This window comes from Rana temporaria, chromosome 3, assembly GCF_905171775.1.
Source record: "Rana temporaria chromosome 3, aRanTem1.1, whole genome shotgun sequence".
In the NCBI taxonomy this organism is placed as follows: Eukaryota; Metazoa; Chordata; class Amphibia; order Anura; family Ranidae; genus Rana; species Rana temporaria.
In genome coordinates, this window is record NC_053491.1 from 284,893,241 (window position 1) to 284,910,851 (window position 17,611).

General features: G+C 42.7%; 1 protein-coding gene across 1 annotated transcript in view; it reads left to right on the forward strand.

The window, feature by feature from the left end:
* The first annotated feature begins 5,977 nt into the window (after nt 1-5,977).
* LOC120930457 overlaps nt 5,978-17,611 on the forward strand; it is a 30,550-nt gene continuing 18,916 nt past the window's right edge. The window contains exons 1-2 of the mRNA XM_040341640.1: nt 5,978-6,134; nt 12,502-12,729. Coding sequence (XP_040197574.1) covers nt 6,035-6,134; nt 12,502-12,729 — 328 coding nt within the window. The 5' untranslated portion in view covers nt 5,978-6,034. The remainder of the gene's footprint in view (nt 6,135-12,501; nt 12,730-17,611) is intronic.

Here is a 17,611-nt window from a genome sequence, read left to right on the forward strand (position 1 = left end):
GGCTGGCTTGCGCCATTCTATCTTAGGTTGCAATGTTTCTTTTGGCCGCTAGATGGCGCTGCCATTGCGGCCGGCCTAGATTATGTAAATGAGGGGATAAGCCGATTCCCGACGATTTACGAGCGTACGCCGGGCCTACACCGTCGAGTTACGTCGTTTCCGTACGCGATAGGCCGCCTAAAGTTATTCCACCTATGAGGTGGAATAACAATGTTAAGTATGGCCTCCGTTCCCGCCGCGAGGTTCGAATTTTTTACGTCGTTTGCGCAAGTCGTCCGCGAATCGGGATTTACGTCGTTTACGTACGCGTCAAAATCAATAGGCCCGTACGGCCTACTTAGCCGCAATGCGCACTGGGAAATGTAGTCGCCCGGCGCATGCGCAGTGTAAAAAACGTCAAAAAACGTGAGGTCAAGCCTCATTTCAATACTACACGCCCCCCTCCCAGTCATTTGAATTAGGTGCGCTTACGCCCGCTCGTTTTAGGCTACGCCGCCGAAAATTTGAAGGTAAGTGGTTTGAGAATCACTTCTAACCTAAATAATTTTCGGCGATGTAGCCTAAAAAGAGTAGGCTAGGCCGTCCTAATTTTAGGCGCCCGTACGTGAATCTACCCATTCATGTACAGATGCAGTAAAAAAGATCCGAGCTCCCGAGGAAGCGTGTTTCCCAAGAAATGCATCAACCTATACATAAAGATCTCTGGGGATTCTACAGTTTGAGTTACTGTCATAGGAGGTGTGCATAGCCAATTGCATTAGGGTGTGCACCCCAAGCTGTGCATGTGTATATATACTGACAGCTTCAGTAAGGCAGAGATTGGTGTCAGTAGATATTATTTTTATTATTTTTTAACAATCTTTTTAGGATGCCTGTTTGGGGGCTTTGGTGAAATTCCAGCGGTCCAAACAGGGGGAATCTAGGCCACATGGGCTGATTAGGGTGTGCCCAGGGATTCTGTGCACACACCTATGGTTCTTATACTCTCTTTTCTAAGTGGTGTCAATATTTACACAATTTTAAAGTTTTTATATATATATTTTTAATATGTATCAATAAAGATGTATGATTTTTAAGTTTTTTCCTTTTTGTAAAACCATTGTAGATATATATAAAGTCCCTCTCAATATATGAATACCTTTTCTTTCATTCCATTAGGGATGATATATCATATCACATCACTCCCCTCATTTTTTTTTTAATTATTTGAATAGAATTAGATGAAAAGTCTGCCAATTCTATTGCACAATTTCTGAGGATCTTCCTTTTAATGTGTAAATGGACCGGCTACCTGTCTATGCGTGTACATTCAGGAATATATAAATAATTAGCATACTTGCAGTGGGAGAATAGAACTTGCTGTGAGCAACATGATTTTTGTAATCAAGCACAAACTACCATGCACCTCCACGCTACCTTTAGGAAAATGCCTTGAGTTGGCAAGTATGAGATTCCAAGAGCAGGCTATCATAAAACATGAATGTTTACTGACATGTCAAATTCTAAACTAGCCAAGAAAAGGGGCCTACCAACAAAGTTAGACCCCTTTCACACTAAGGCAGTTTTCAGGCATTTTAGCGCTATAAATAGCCTCTAAAAAGCACCTGAAAACTGCCTCCCACTCTTTGCATTGAGTGCTTTCACACTGGGGCATTGCACTTGCGGGACATTAGAAAGTGCCCCAAAGTGCCCTGAAAGCAGGATCTTTGGGGCAGGTTTGCAGCGCTGTAAAATGTGCTCCAAAAACGCCCTTGCCTATTGAAATTAATGGGCAGTGTTTCCGAAGCGCCTTAAAAGCGATTTGAAAGTGCCGTAAAACGGGTGTTTTTAGGATTTATTTTAAGGTGACCTTAAAAAAAATATGACCCACTAGCGCCCGAAAAGCATTGCAAAGCGCCACTAAAATGCTGCTAAAGCACTGCAAAAACGAGCGTCGCTTTAGCGCTGTTTTAGTGGTGCTGCAGTGTGAAAAGGGTCTAACAGCATGTGTTGACTGGATTTTGTTCACATAAAGCGTGTTTTGCATACCCATAAAAGTCTGTAGTATTTCAAACCCGCTTGAAGCAGTTCAAATTCAGGTTTAGAAAGAGATCAGCTGCAAGTCAAATGCACCTGGTAATAAATGCTGTATGATCTCAGAAGTGTCTCTAACTGATGTCCTTGACAGAAGCCCAAAGTCTGTTGAGACAGGTTCTAATGGAAACGATAGAAGCAGGAACTTTAATTTTAGCTCTTTTAATGCAGTGGGAAGCAAATATTTAACCTCTTGCAGATTGGCTACTGTACTTACCGGGGTATATCTGACCTGGCTGCTCCCTTACTGTTGCGGGAGAACGTACCATTACGTCCGCCAAGAACTGTGCTTCTCGGCATGCAGTCTGGAGATCACCCTGTGATCAGACAAAGCAGATTACAGACAAAACATATGGAGCTAAAGGGAATGGCTCTGTACCATATGATCACTGTGGCCAATCACAGCTAGCAGCTATATGTCACATACTGACTGGTGATCAGGAAGCAATTTGCTCTCACACACCAATGGGTGTGTGAGATGAAAGAAAGCCTCCTGACCACCAGGCACGACTAGTGCAATACAGTACACTGCCAACAATAATAAAATACACCTCTCTAAATGCCATTCACCCATCTAAATCAGAGACAGGGTGGGGCCGTCATATTATAAACTATATATTAACCCCTTGGCACGACCACATGCATATATGCAGTCTCACAAAAGTGGGTCTTTATCCCTGAGGCCGCATATACGCTTACCTGTCTTTATCTTGGGAGTGCGACACACAGTGTGCCCCCAGCACAGAGACTGGGCTCTCACCACAAACCCTGGGTCTAGTACTAATGATCGAGAGCCGAGACTTCCTGTTCCTGGTCACCTAAATGCAGTGATAGCCTCTGATTGGCCTGTGATACGTTCCTAAATGTACATAATATAACTGGATGCTAATATTGATAGATAAAGTTGATCCAGGGAATTTCCGACTGGCTCTTGGGGATTATTATTTGGGAAATTATTTCCTCAGCTGGAGCAAATTAAATTATGCTTTATTGGGGATTTCTCTGGATCAGCTGTGGGTAGAGGATCGTGTATAAGGAGTTTTTTTATTTGTGTGTGTGTGTGTGTTTTATTTCTCTGTTGGATGGACATGTTTTTTTTTTCTTTTCAACCAGATTAACTATGTAACTATGAATGATCTAGGATCCTGATATAGCATACATTATGGCATGCATGGAAGCCACCTATGTGCCAATATAGATTGGACATATATGCTGGAGGGGTGAAGTGTCCATATGCATGTTAATATATGACAGGACAGAGGAACTGGGACTCTGAAGGGATCAGAATTTTTGTATTTTCTATATACTTTGGTGAACTTGCCATCTTTTGCTGCATCCAATAAATGCTATACTCTCTGGAAAGAACCAAAGTTACTGATTGAAGATTGGCACCATATTACATTGTTTATTTACAACAATAACCATTTCATAACTGGAGTCTTTATACCCCAATCTGACAATCTGAGATATTTTTGAACATACTGTATATCATATATACCCAACTACAGTCTAACACACTATTGGCTGCCTTCGATCACTGCCAGGCTTGAAGGTGGCTAGTCATTCCAGTTTACTTACAATTTTGCTTCTGGACCTCCCACTGTACATATACTACGGTAGAGCGCCGCTACCGCAGCGACTGGACACAGCGGGAGCCAATCAGCGGGTCTGGCAGCAGCGATGACTGCCGCAACCAGACGATAGTTCACAGGAGACACGAAGCAGCGGTGTGCCTTTGTAAACATGGCACACCACTGATCTGTTAGTGAGGAAAAGAGAGATCTTCTGTTTGAGCAAAGCTGAAACGCGATCTCTGTTTTCCCCCCCCACAGTTAGAAAGCTCCTCCCTAGGACACACTTAACCCCTTGATCGCCCCTGGTGTTATCCCCTTAACCCCTTCCCTGCCAGTGTCATTTATACAGGGATCGGTGCATTATTGGTGTCACTGGTCCCCAAAAAGTCAAAAAGTGTCACTTGGAGTCAGATTTGTCCGCCACAATGACGCAGTCCCGTTAAAAATCAGCGATTGCCGCCATTACTAGTAAAAAAAAAAAGAAGGCCATACTTAACATAGGATACGCCGCATATAGCAGGGGTAACTATACGCCGGAAAAAGCCGAAGGCAAACGATGTAAAAAAAAAGCGCCGGGCGGTCGTTTGTTTCTGAATCGGCGTAACTCCTCATTTGCATATTCCTTGTGTATACAAACGGAAGCGCCACCTAGCGGCCAGCGTGAGATTGCAGCCTAAGATCCGACGGTGTAAGTCACTTACACCTGTCGGATCTTAGGGAGGTCTATGCGAAACCTGATTCTATGAATCAGGCTCATAGATCCGACCGACGGAACTCAGAGATACGACGGCGTATCAGGAGATACACCGTCGTATCTCTATCTGAATCTGGCCCATAGTATTTGCACTAAATACTAAATGCACTAAATACAGGTGTCACATGTAACATGGTGCAAAAGGTGAACTTAGCCTTTAATTCTATATATCATTAATACATCAATATATATATACATATACATATATATATATATATATATATATATATATATATATATATATATATATATATATTATTTTTTTTAAATGCAAACAATGCAAGTAGCTGAATTTGACCTGGTAACAGTCTATTGTTTCTTACAGTCCCTTTATAACAGGGCTGGCACATGAGACAAAGAAGCAGCACAGTTAGCTGATGAGTTCATGTGCTGTCAAGAAACATGCTGATGGTAGTAAAGAGCGGAGAGCTAAGCTTCTCCTTTCACTGTGCATTCACAGACTGTGGTGGGTCCAGGATTCCCTGAGCTCAGATGCAGTGGGTTGAATGATGCTGACTATAAGATTGAGGACTTCTACCAGAAGAAAAGGTACTGTGTGGGAAGTCTCTAGACTGAAGGTGAATATTGCAGCAAAAGCTGTTATTTTATGTCATTTTTATATTGTTATATTTGGCTGGAGTTCTTCTTAATTTTTTTTCCACCAGGCAAACATTTTGGTAGGGATTAGTAATAGCTTATACTTTACAGAAGATTGCAATAACTACTAAACAGTGGTTAGAGGGTTACATGGTTAGAGGGTTAGGGTGAGGGTTAGGAGTTAGGGGTTAGGGGGTTAGGGTTAGGTTAGGGTAGGGGTTAGGGTTAGGGTTAGGGGTTAGGGTATAGGGTTAGGGTTTCCCATTGAAGAATATGGCTAGGACTCAGGAATTGGAACAGGGACCTCCCCACAAAGGTCAAAGGTCAGAAGGCGGGTTCCCAGAGGTCAAAGGTCACACAGCGTGGCTGACCCACCCCCACCAAAGTGTACCGCCTACCCCAACTAAGTCGGGGAATGAACAAGTCAGGGAATTTGGTCCTTAAAAGTTGGGAAACTTTCACAATGAGTTGGCTAGTTACTCCAACCAGAGCATGATAACAGCTGAGGAACTGAGGGCAAGGGATGGTCCTCACCTCAGAAGAAAATTAGTGGAGGGTGGAATTCAATTATTGGAAATGAATAACATTAAATTATTAAATTGGAATTTAATGACATTAAATATAGGACAAACCACTGATCTAAATACTCTAAACTGTTTTTTTAAATAATCTATTCAGTTACCAATTAAATGTTTATCATAAGCCTACAATGTTACCATAGTCATACAAATAAACAACTTGGACCTTTAAAAAACTCAAAGTGTGTTACTGGAATGTTATATATATATATCTACACACAGAAAATATATAAATATATATAATAGGAAAGTAAACCACTTTCTCGGTCATAATAAACTCAAATTTACTGACAGGAGGAAGGAACTCTGGTTCACACAAAAAAAATAACCTATGTCGCTATGGTGCTTTTTATTGCTTATAAAAAAAAATGTGACTTCCTCTTGCACAGTTATCCAGTACATTAACTGCACTTAAGTAGTAAGCTGGAAGGATCCCGGTAACCCACATCTGCAATTTTATGCTGCCCACAGAACAGCAACAGAAAGTGCAGATGTGGCCGATCAAGGAATTGACTATCTGCATGTTGGTTTTGTGCATGGAGTTTACTTTTTCGTCTTGTGAGTATACCTTTGTTCTTTATTGTTATTAATATTGTTATCTCCACTCAAAATGAATAGTTAACTCTTAGGTTGGCTTGGTTGAATTGCTTACCAACTTCTTATATAACATGGAGAATCTAGAGGAAAATGTCTTTATAGTACTGTATCGAAGTGCTTCCACTCTTCGATAAGAAAGATATCACTTTCTTAAAGATTACTTACTTTTTTCTTGGTATATTCTATAATATTGAGAATTTGTGTTATACTTTTATTACCAAAATTAAGAATTTTGCGTCAGGCAATATAGCTTATTTTTTCTGAGAATTGTTAACCACTTCCATACCAAGCTTATTCTGGCGCTCCTCTCCTTCATGCAAAAATCATTTTTTTTCTAGAAAATTACTCAGAACCCCCAAACACTATATAGGTTTTTTTTTTAGCAGACACCCTAGGGAATAAAATGGTGATCATTGCAACTTTATATCTTGCATGGTATGTGCGCAATCATTTTTCAAATGCCTTTTTTTGGGAAAAAAAATAACTTTTTGTGAATTAAAAAACAAAACAGTAAAGTTAGTCCAATTTTTTTGTATAATGTGAAATATTATGTTACGCCGAGTAAATAGATACCTAACATGTCAAGCTTTAAAATTGCGCACACTCAAGAAATGGTGCCAAACTTCAGTACTTAAAAATCTCCGTAGGCAACGCTTACATTTTGCATGTGTGTTCGCTTCTGAGTGCGAGCTAACGGGCACAGGGGCGTTTTAAATAATCTTTATTTATTTATTTAACTTATTTTTTTTTTTTTTTTCACTTTTTTTTTTTTTTTTCACTTTTATTGCTATTACAAGGAATGTAAACATCCCTTGTAATAGGAATATATTGTGACAGGTACTCTTTATGGAGAGATGTGGGGTCAATAAGACCCCACATCTCTCCTTTAGGCAGGAAAGCATGAGATCGTGAAAAAAAATTCACCGATCTCATGCCCCCAGCCGCGGCTTTGTTTACTTCCGGGTACCCGGGCGTGACGTCATAACATCGCACCCGGGACTCCGACGGCCATAGAGATGACTGGGGACCAGTCATCTCTATGCTTTCCAGCTGACGCCAGCGGATCGTTTCTCCGGGACCCCAATGGCACAGGAGAGCCCGGAGAAACACCGGATGGTGGCGGGAGGGGTGGACGCCCCCTCCCGTCACCTATAAGAACAATCACTCGGCGGAACTAACGCTATGATAATTTTTATGGTGCACAGAATCGCCGGCAGAAAACAGTGATATCTGAATGATGCCTGTAGCTGCATCATTCAGATATCCCCACTGAAAGTCCAGGACGTCATATGACGTCCATGGGCGGGAAGTGGTTAATATACCATATATTGAAAATAATTGTCTATGCCATGTTTTGGGGTTGATTTACTAATGGGAAAGAGACGGTGCAATTTGCAAAGTGCAGTTGCACTCTGCAAGAGCAGTTGCTCCAGAGCTTACTAAATGAGCAAAAGCTCTGGTGACTTCGATTATCCATTTATGTACAAGCAAAAATGCTGTTTTTCTTTTTTTTTTTTCTTGCACATGATTGTGTATTGTTTGTAAAGTGAAGCCTTACCTCATTTACTAGGCTCTGGAGCAATTGCACTTTTATAGTGCAACTGCACTTTGCAAAGTGCAAAGTCTATTTGCCTTAAGTAAATCAACCCCAATACATGACCCATTTTTGGTACGATATAAAGTTGCACTGAGTAAATAGACAACAAACATGTCAAACCTTCAAACTGCATGTGCTTGTGAAACTGCAATGAACTTCAGTACCCAACATTTTTCATAGGTAACCCTTTAAAGCTCCTACAGGTCATCCACAGCTTTTAATACTGGACCTCAACCTGGCAAAAATCAGCTTGTGTTGTAACGAATCACAGCACAGTGATTGGACACAAGAGGCGGGATTTATAATTTCTCCAGGCACAAGCAGGGGGCGGGATTGTGCTCCTCCAGGCATTCCCGGCCAGGACAAGTACTGTCAGTGAGTAAAGCGGTGATGTTGCGGACTTTTTTGGGGGCATCAGATTGGCCCAGGGGGGTGGCTGTGTCAGTTTTATTCTGGGACACTGTATTGTCCTGGAATGAATGTGCCCGGGACAGATCTACAAAATGCAGGGCTGTCCCGGGCAATCCGGGACACGTGGTCACCCTAGTGTAGCACAATCAACATTTTTGCACATAGGCGACCCGGACAAGTGTGTTTACGTTCATGTGAGCATGTACATAGGGGCTAGCTCAACATTCTGGCATTGTTTTAAGTGCTTGTATGTAACTTTGATTTCTCTTTTTTTACTTAACCACTTAAGGACCGAGTCTGTTTTTCAGACTTGGTGTTTACAAGTTTAAAACAGTTTTTTTTGCTAGAAAATTACTTTGAACCCCCAAACATATATATTTTTTCTAACACCCTAGAGAATAAAATGGCGGTCTCTGCAATACTTTTTTTCACACCGTATTTGCGCAGCAGTCTTACAAGCACACTTTTTTTAATTAAAAAATAGGACAACAGTAAAGTTAGCCCATTTTTTTTTAAATTGTGAAAGATAATGTTACGCTGAGTAAAATGATACAAAACATGTCACGCTTCAAAATTGCGCCCGCTCGTGGAATGGTGATAATGGTGTTTTACCCTTAAAAATCTCCATAGGCGACGTTTACAAAATTCTATAGGTTGCCTCTTTTGAGTTACAGAGGAGGTCTAGGGCTAGAATTATTGCTTTCACTCTAATGCCGCATACACACGTTTTTCGGGATGTAAAAAATAACGTGTGTGGGCTCCAGAGCATTTTTCACAACGTAAAAAATAGGCATTAAAAATGTAGGACATGCTCTAAATTTTCACATCGTTTTTAACGTTGTAAAAAATGGTCATGTGTAGGCTTTAACGACGTGAAAAAAACGTGCATGCTCAGAAGAAAGTTATGAGACGGGAGCACTCGTTCTGGTAAAACTAGCGTTCTTAATGGAGATAGCACATTCATCACGCTGTAACAGACTGAAAAACGCAAATCGTCTCTCACAAAAGTTTTACTAACACAAAATCAGCAAAAGCAGCCCCAAGGGTGGCGCCATCCGAATGGAACTTCCCCTTTATACGTGTTGTACATCGCCGCGCTTTGCTAGAGCATTTTTTTTCACGATCGTGTGTAGGCAAGGCCAGCTTAACAATAATGGGGTTGAAAAAAAGTTTTTTCTAGACCATTAAAAACGGTCGTGTGTACGTAGCATTACAATTGTGGCGATACCTCACTTGTGCGGTTTGAACACCGTTTTCATATGCCGGCGCTACTCACGTATGCGTTCGCTTCTGTGCGTGAGCACGTCGGGACGGGGCGCTTAATTTTTTTATTTTTTTGTTTTCTTATTTATTTTAATTGATTTTATTTATTTTTACACTGTTTAAAAAAAAAAAATGTTATCACTTTTATTCCTATTACTATTAATGTAAACATCCCTAGTAATAAAAAAAAACATGACAGGTCCTCTTAAATATAAGATCTGGGGTCAAAAAGACCTCAGATCTCATATTTAGACTAAAATGCTAAAAAATAAATAAAAATAAATTGTCATTTGAATAAATGACAAAAAAAATGTGCCTTTAAGACATATGCTGCTGACGGCTCCGGTAAGCGGCGGAGGACGCGGGAGGGCGGTGGAAGGGGGGGCCCTCTCGGCTGCTGCCGTTACCGAGATACTAATCTTTAAAGTGATGACGTATATATACGTGAGCCGGTCCTTAAGTGGTTAAGTCCCTTATGTGATGGCATTTTGTTAAGACAGGTTCTCTTTAATGAAATATCAGGGGTCTATTCAACCACTGATGTCTTACCTCCCTTCTATTAAAGCCAATGGAGTGCAGGTCATGCTGGTCAGGAAAAGTGACAGCCAAACCCAGAAGTAACATAATGCATTTTACTTCTATGTTAATTCTAGCTAGGAAAGATCAGCTAATGGATGTTCCCTGGCTTCTCTCCCCTCTATAAAACAAAAAGTAGTGCAGGGCAAAATTAAACTAAAATATTAAATATAAATAGTCCTTGAACAGTTAATCAAAAAAAAATGTTAGATAGAAAAACATCCAGGAATGGCAGATGTACATAGATTAAAAACACAAAAAACAGGTGAAACAGTAAACTGAACAATGCAGCTGTGATCCAGATCCCTCCACCACAGACACACTAGCCTCTCACCTCCTTACAACAGGTCACTGAGCCTTAAAACCAACTCCTGGTGCCTCGGTGTGTGGGCGGGTGGCTCGGCGGTGAATGAGAGTCAGAGAGTGGGTGGTCAGCTGGTTGTCTCTGTGGGTGAGCGGGCAGCTAGCCAATCAACAAGTCGGGGGAGCAGAGAGATGACATAAGGTTTGATTGTATTTAATCACACTGTGTTCATTGCATTCTATTTTACTAACATAAATCTCTAAATTGCATAACTGCATTTAATGCTAGTGCTTTGTTGCCTTCAGATAAGATATCCATATGACATTTCGGTTATGTATTTCCATGTGCTACTCTTGCCACAGTAAACACATTTAAACTGCTTTATCCATACTGTGTAAGTCACTTATTACTGGTGTCAACGGGTAAAAAATGACTGAACCCAGGGTGTCAGAGTTGCCTGCACAGCATCCATGTTTGTCTCTCCCCTCCCCCTCCCCGTCATCACTGAGATCACATTAGTAAGGGAGGGAACCTGAGGGAGAAGATATACAGTTGTACACTAGTCAGTACCAGTGTGCTAAGGTGTATTTGCTTTGGAAGTTAAATGCTGGCTGCTAGCAAGACTATGTTTAAAATTGAGTTGGATGCAGAAGAGCATCACATGTCTGTCATCAGTCCATGGGTGCAACTCTCTCCTGGTGGATCATTGGCATTGAACACTACGTTTGGGCCGGCACAATGCAGTTACTGTAAATACAGTACATTCATTTGTTCCCAAATTGTTTAGGGTGCTTGGCAGGGGTCAGAATGACTTAAAGCGGGAGTTCACCCGAAAAACATTTTTTAACATTAGATTGAGGCTTATTTTGGGCAGCAGAATCGGGTGTTTTTTTTAAAATCGAAGCTGTACTTACCGTTTTAGAGAGCGATCTTCTCCGCCGCTTCCGGGTATGGTCTTCGGGACTGGGCGTTCCTATTTGATTGACAGGCTTCCGACGGTCGCATACATCGCATCACGAGTAGCCGAAAGAAGCCGAACGTCGAAGCGGCTCTATACAGTGCCTGCGCACCGACGTTCGGCTACTTTCGGAAAATCGTGACGCGCTGTATGCGACCGTCGGAAGCCTGTCAATCAAATAGGAACGCAAAGTCCTGCAGCCCATACCCGGAAGCGGCGGAGAAGATCGATCTCTAAAACGATAAGTACTGCTTTGTTTTTAAAAAAAACACCAGATTCTGCTGCCCAAAATGAGCCTCAATCTAATGTTAACATTTGAGTTTTTGGGTGAACCTCCACTTTAATACCTTCCTGATGTAAATATTTATATTGTTAATTGTATTGTTTTATTTTTAAATGTAAAAAATTGTGCTACATACAATCATGGCCAAACCTCTGTGATTTCTGTATTGTCAGCGCCTGTTAATTAATATAGGTGAGATGAATTACAAATTACAGGAGCATCACAAACTTGGAATGCAATTATTTCTTACGAGTTTGAGAAGGTGACAATTTTGTTCAGTCCATTGTTTTAGTTTTGCGTGGATTGTGTCAGATCTGGCTTTTTGTTTCTACACTGTTTTGTGTCATACCAATACAAACAAAATAAATAAACATGAAAATGTCTAAACATTTGTAATTGCAACAATTTTCTGGGCAAAGCGGCAAATGCAGGGGTGCCAATATTTTTGGCCATAACTGTAGTTATATAGAATATAGGGTTAAAAGAAAAAAAAAGATACAGATCTATGCAGCTCCACCTAGGACCTAGGACCATACAATTCCATGACCTGCCTAAAAACTCATACTTGCACCATTCTTGCATTAAGGCTGGGTTCACTCTACAGCACGCTCCGGCTTACAGCAGAAGTCCGCTGCGTCTCCATTCACTGTTTCAGGACCGATTTCAGCCTGAATTTTGTGCTGAATTCAGACCTGAAACAGACAAAAAGATGCACAGGGCTCCTGTGCAACTCGCAACGGAGCTGATGCAAAGATGTGTGGACAGACTCCATAGAGAGTCGGTCACAATCTTCTGCTATGCAAATTGGATGCGGTGAAACTTGCATCCAATTTGCATAGGTGTGAATCCAGTCTTATATGATCACAGAACTGTTTCCTTTTATCAATGGCATGGTGTATTACTGTCTTTGAAATAAGTGTCTAATTGATCTTCTAGATGTACTTCTTGGTTCTGATGTCACACTGAAATGCTCATGCCTAAACGAAACAGGATCACAGTGTTCTGTTTCATACTCCATGAAAAACAGCAATGCTAAAGAATTCCGCTATGAAGATTCACTACTTCTATTAATTTCAAATTTCTGTGAAAAAAATCAAGGCAAATATTATTGCATTAAACAAGGCCTATATAACGGTAACTCTACAACATTTGAGTTAAAAGATGGTAAGTATAAAATTCCATATTAAATCAGATATTTTAATACCAACTTCATGCATCTTTTCACATAAGTGAGAACTATTCTTTGTTGCCCCACTGTCCCTGTAAAATTACAGATGGAAGATAAAGGGTTTTAGAGCAACTTAGAATAGTCCTTAATGTAAATTGTATGATAGATAAGACCTATTTTAAAATTAAGGCCCCTTTCACACGGGCGGACCATTCAGGTCCGCCTGTCAGTTTTTTAGGCGGGCCTAAACGGACGCTCTGTGCACCTCTATGGAGCCACGGGTGTCAGCGGTAACATGTCCGCTGACATCCGACGCGCTCCGATCCGCCAAAGTGTGGCGGATGGAAACCCTATTTTCCATCCATCTGGCGGATCAGATCGGATGATCATAGGGGAGAGCGGCGCTCTGACAGGTCAGTCCTTGCACAGTGTGCAGAGTCAGACCTGTAATCTGCCTGCTCAGCGTGGATCGATGGAGCGATCCCTGCTGAGCAAAGCGGAGCCCGTATACGGACACATTCGTGTGAAAGGACCCTAAAATAATTGTAAAGTCTTGTTTAAAAAAAAAAAAAAAAATAACAAACATGTTACACTTACCGTATTTATCGGCGTATACCGCGCACTTTTTTGCCCTGAAAATCAGGGCAAAATCGTGTGTGCGCGATATACGCCGATACCCGCTTTTCCGTGCCGAGTTTGAACACTGCGCCGGGATATACCGAGCGCAGTACACTCGTGTATAGTCGAGCAGGCTTGGCTCCTCTCACGCTCACGTCCTGGACGTACAGGACGTGAGCGCAAGAGTAGCCGAGCCTGCCCGACTATACACGAGTGTACTGCGCCTCCACTGTGTAGCTGGTTTTGCACAGAGCAGCCCGTATCCTCCTCTTCTCGGTTCCCTCTTTGCTGCTCCTGGCCACTCCCTCCTATCGAGTGTCCCCACTGTCAGCAGCTTCCCATTGGGGCACTGAAGCTGAGTCACAGCTCTGTGTATCCATTTGGACACGGAGCCCCGACCCAGCCCCACCCCCTCTCTCGCCTGATAAGCTGACTGACTTTGATTGACAGTCATGGGAGCCAATGGCGCCGCTGCTATGTCTCAGCCAATCAGAAGGAGTGTCCCGGGCGGCTTACCGTAGATATTCGTGGACATTGCTGAAGAGAGAAGGGGCTCAGGTAAGTATTAGGAGGTGCTGGGATGGTAGCTACACACAGAAGGCTTTTTTTATTTTATGGCATAGTATGCCTTAAGATAAAAAACTGGTGCCTTTACAACCACTTTAACCACTTCCATACAGGGCACTTACGCACCTTCCTGCCCAAGCCAATTTTCAGCTTTCAGCACTGTCGCATTTTTGAATGGCAATTGCGCGGTCATGCTACACTGTACCCAAACAAAATTGGCGTCCTTTTTTGCCCACAAATAGAGCTTTCTTTTGGTGGTATTTGATCACCTCTGCGTTTTTTTTTTTTTTTGCGCAACAACTAAAAAAAGACTGAAAATGTTGAAAAAAAATTAAGTTTTTATTTTTTTCTGTTAATTTTTTTGTAAATAAGTAAGTTTTCTCTTTCAATTACGGGCACTGACATGGCGGCACTGATGGGCACCGATGAGATGGCACTGATGGACATTGATGAGGTAGTACTGATGGGCACAGATGAGGTGGCATTGATTGGCGGCGCTGGTATGCGGCACTGATGGGCACACATAGGCGGCACTGATGGGCACTCATGGGTGGCACTGATGGGCACTCATGGGCGGCACTGATGGGCACTGATAGGTGGCACAGATGGGCACTCATGGGCGGCACTGAAGGATACTTATGAGTGGCACAGATGGGCACTGATAGGTGGGCACTGGGCATGGATGGGCACTGTGGGGTGGCACTGATGGACACTGTGGGGTGGCACTGATGGGCACTGTGGGGTGGCACTGATGGACACTGTGGGCGGCACTGATTTACCCATGTGTGCCAATCAGTGCCCATTTGTGGGCACTGATTGGCATCTTTTTTTTTTAATGCTTTTTTTTTTTTTGCCCAGACTTTTTTTTTTTTTTTTTACCCTTTTTTTTTTGCCCTTCCCTGGTCCAGGTTGGGCTTCCCTGGTGGTCCAGTGTGGCGATCCGAGGGGGTGCTGCGCTGATAAACAATCAGCGTGAACCCCCCCTGTCAGGAGAGCCGCCGATCGGCTCTCCTCTACTCGCGTCTGTCAAACGCGAGTGAGGAAGAGCCATCAACGGCTCTTCTGGTTTACATCGTGATCAGCTGTGGTTGGACACGGCTGATCACGTGGTAAAGAGTCTCCGTGAGAGACTCTTTACCGAGATCGGTGTTGCGGGGTGTCAGACTGACACCCTGCAACAACGATCGCCGCTATGCGCGCCCCCAGGGGCCGCGCAGCGGCTCAGAATCCTGAGGACGTCATATGTCAGGATTCTGCAACCACTTTGCCGCCGTCAATCTGTCATTGGCGGGTGGCAAGTGGTTAAAGGGTCAGTCCACCAGAAAGTAAAATTTTAGTTGAGTCTGACCTAACAGCAAACGATTAATATATTGCAGCTTACCAGTCCTTAATGAGGTGCGTATTTTTCTTTCATTTAAGGGTAGGTAAACTAATATTATTATTATTATTTTATTTTATTTTTTTAATGGCTCCTGTTAGCACAAGAGCTTTCTAAACAAATAGTAAAAAAGCTAATACACAATATTTTGTTTTTAGATACACTTTAAATATAGATTTTGATAAAGTGATTTAAACACTGCTTGTTGTATTGCTGAGACCTGAATGCCACAATATGTGATTCTAGTGACCCTCAAGCCTTATACATGTACTCCTCCAGATATAGTTTAAATCTCAAACCCCCTCCTGCAAATTGTATACTAATGTGCAATAAAGAAGGTAGAATTAAACGTAGACGCTTGGTAAATCTAGGGAGTCGTGTGTAGAGATCTATCTACCAAAACAGCTTCATATAAAGCTTGTATCAGGTTGTTAAAACTTTATAGGACTTCTTGGTCCTTTGGGTTATGTGTTTGCAAAAGAACATCAAATGCCTGTCATCAGCCCATGGGTACAACTCTTTCCTGGTGGATCAGTGAGAATGAACACCACATCTTGCATTTGGGCCAGCACAGTTAAGCTCAATAAACAAACCCGTTCTTGATTTTTTAGGGTTCTCCACACTAGTAAGAATACCCTAATAAGCTTTCTGTTTAGAATCTGTCTGCCAATATGCCTGTCAGATGTATATACAGTAAATATATCTACAGGGCTTTTTTTTAGAAAATAGGTGCAGGAACCCCCCCCCCCCCCCTTCCAAGTCACTCCTTGTCTCCACCCCTACCCACCTCTGAGCACAATCCCTTGGCTTCACCCCAGGGATGGACTGGCCATTGGGACTACAGGGAGTTTCCCGGTGGGCCGATGGCTCAGTGGGCCGGCTTCAGTGACAGCGGACTGCCGCCCCCTCCGCTCCTCTGTCTCTCCTTCCCCTGCAGCGCTCACCTGGGGGGAACAAAGAAGCAGGGGGAGGATCAGAGGAGCAGGGTGGACGACAGGGGAGCATGGGGGTGGGGACAGACAGCTGACTCAACAGCTATGGCCTGGGAGTTTCTCACTTCTGCCTAATCTTGTCCCATAAGGGGGGCACCGAACTGATTCTTTGCCCTGGGTGAAATAATGTCTAGCTTCCCCACTGGTACTGCCTAAAAGATTACCAATACCAGCTGTTCTACTCTAATAAAGTAGAACGGCTAGTGGCTAGTGAAGGGGGAGAGGGTGCTTGGGTGGCCGGAGGGAGGGGGGGGGCGGGAGTTGTCCGGCCGCCATGGGAGAGACCTGTCAAAATGGGCCAGTCTGGATAAAGTCCAGGGCCAAATTTCTGTCCCAGTCCAGCCCTGCTTCACCCCCAAGTACCACATCTTTTAGAGAATACAGAACCAAGTATCATTTTGTGAGGCTAAGTAATTTCCATGGAATTTGTTAATGATAGCAAAAAAAGCAATAAAATAGACCCCCCCCCCCCCCCCCAGCAACAAAAAATCTCACCAACAACAGAAGACCCCAGCAGCAAAATACTTCTCCAGCAACAACAGATCCATCCCAGCAGCCAGCATTAATCCACAACTCCAGCAGCCAGAAACAATTAACCCCTCCCTTAACAGTAGATCTCTTCCAGCTACAATTGACCTCCCCAGCAACAATGGATTCCCTCAACAACAATAGATCCCAAAAGTAATTAAATTCCCCCAAAAAATAGCCCCTCGCAACAAAATACCCCTCAGGAAGCAATAGATCGACCCCAGCAACAATATATTGACCCCAGAAACACTAGATTGCCCAGCCAGCAACAATAGACCCCCCACCAGCCAGCATCAATAGACCCTTCAGCAGAAAGAAACAACAGATCTCTCTGAGCAACATTAGACCTCCCTTGCAACAACAGATTCCCCCTCCTGCAACTATAGAACTTCCAACTCACCTCAACCCCTGCTTACTATTACATATATTCAGTGTTGAAGGTACCGACACCCCATTCCCGCTGAACAAAGCCATGATATAAATAAATTAATACTGTATATATATATATATATATATATATATATATATATATATATAAACACACACACATTATATTACCAAATGTGTCAGGACGCCTGCCTTTACACGCACATGAACTTTAATGGCATCCCATCCTTAGTCCGTTGGGTTCAATATTGAGTTGGCTCATTCTTTGCAGCTATAACAGCTTCAAGCATCTGGGAAGGCTGTCCACAAGGTTTAGGAGTGTGTCTATGGGAATGTTTGACCATTCTTCCAGAAGCGCATTTTGTGAGGTCAGCACTGATGTGGATGAGAGAGCCTGGCGCGTAGTCT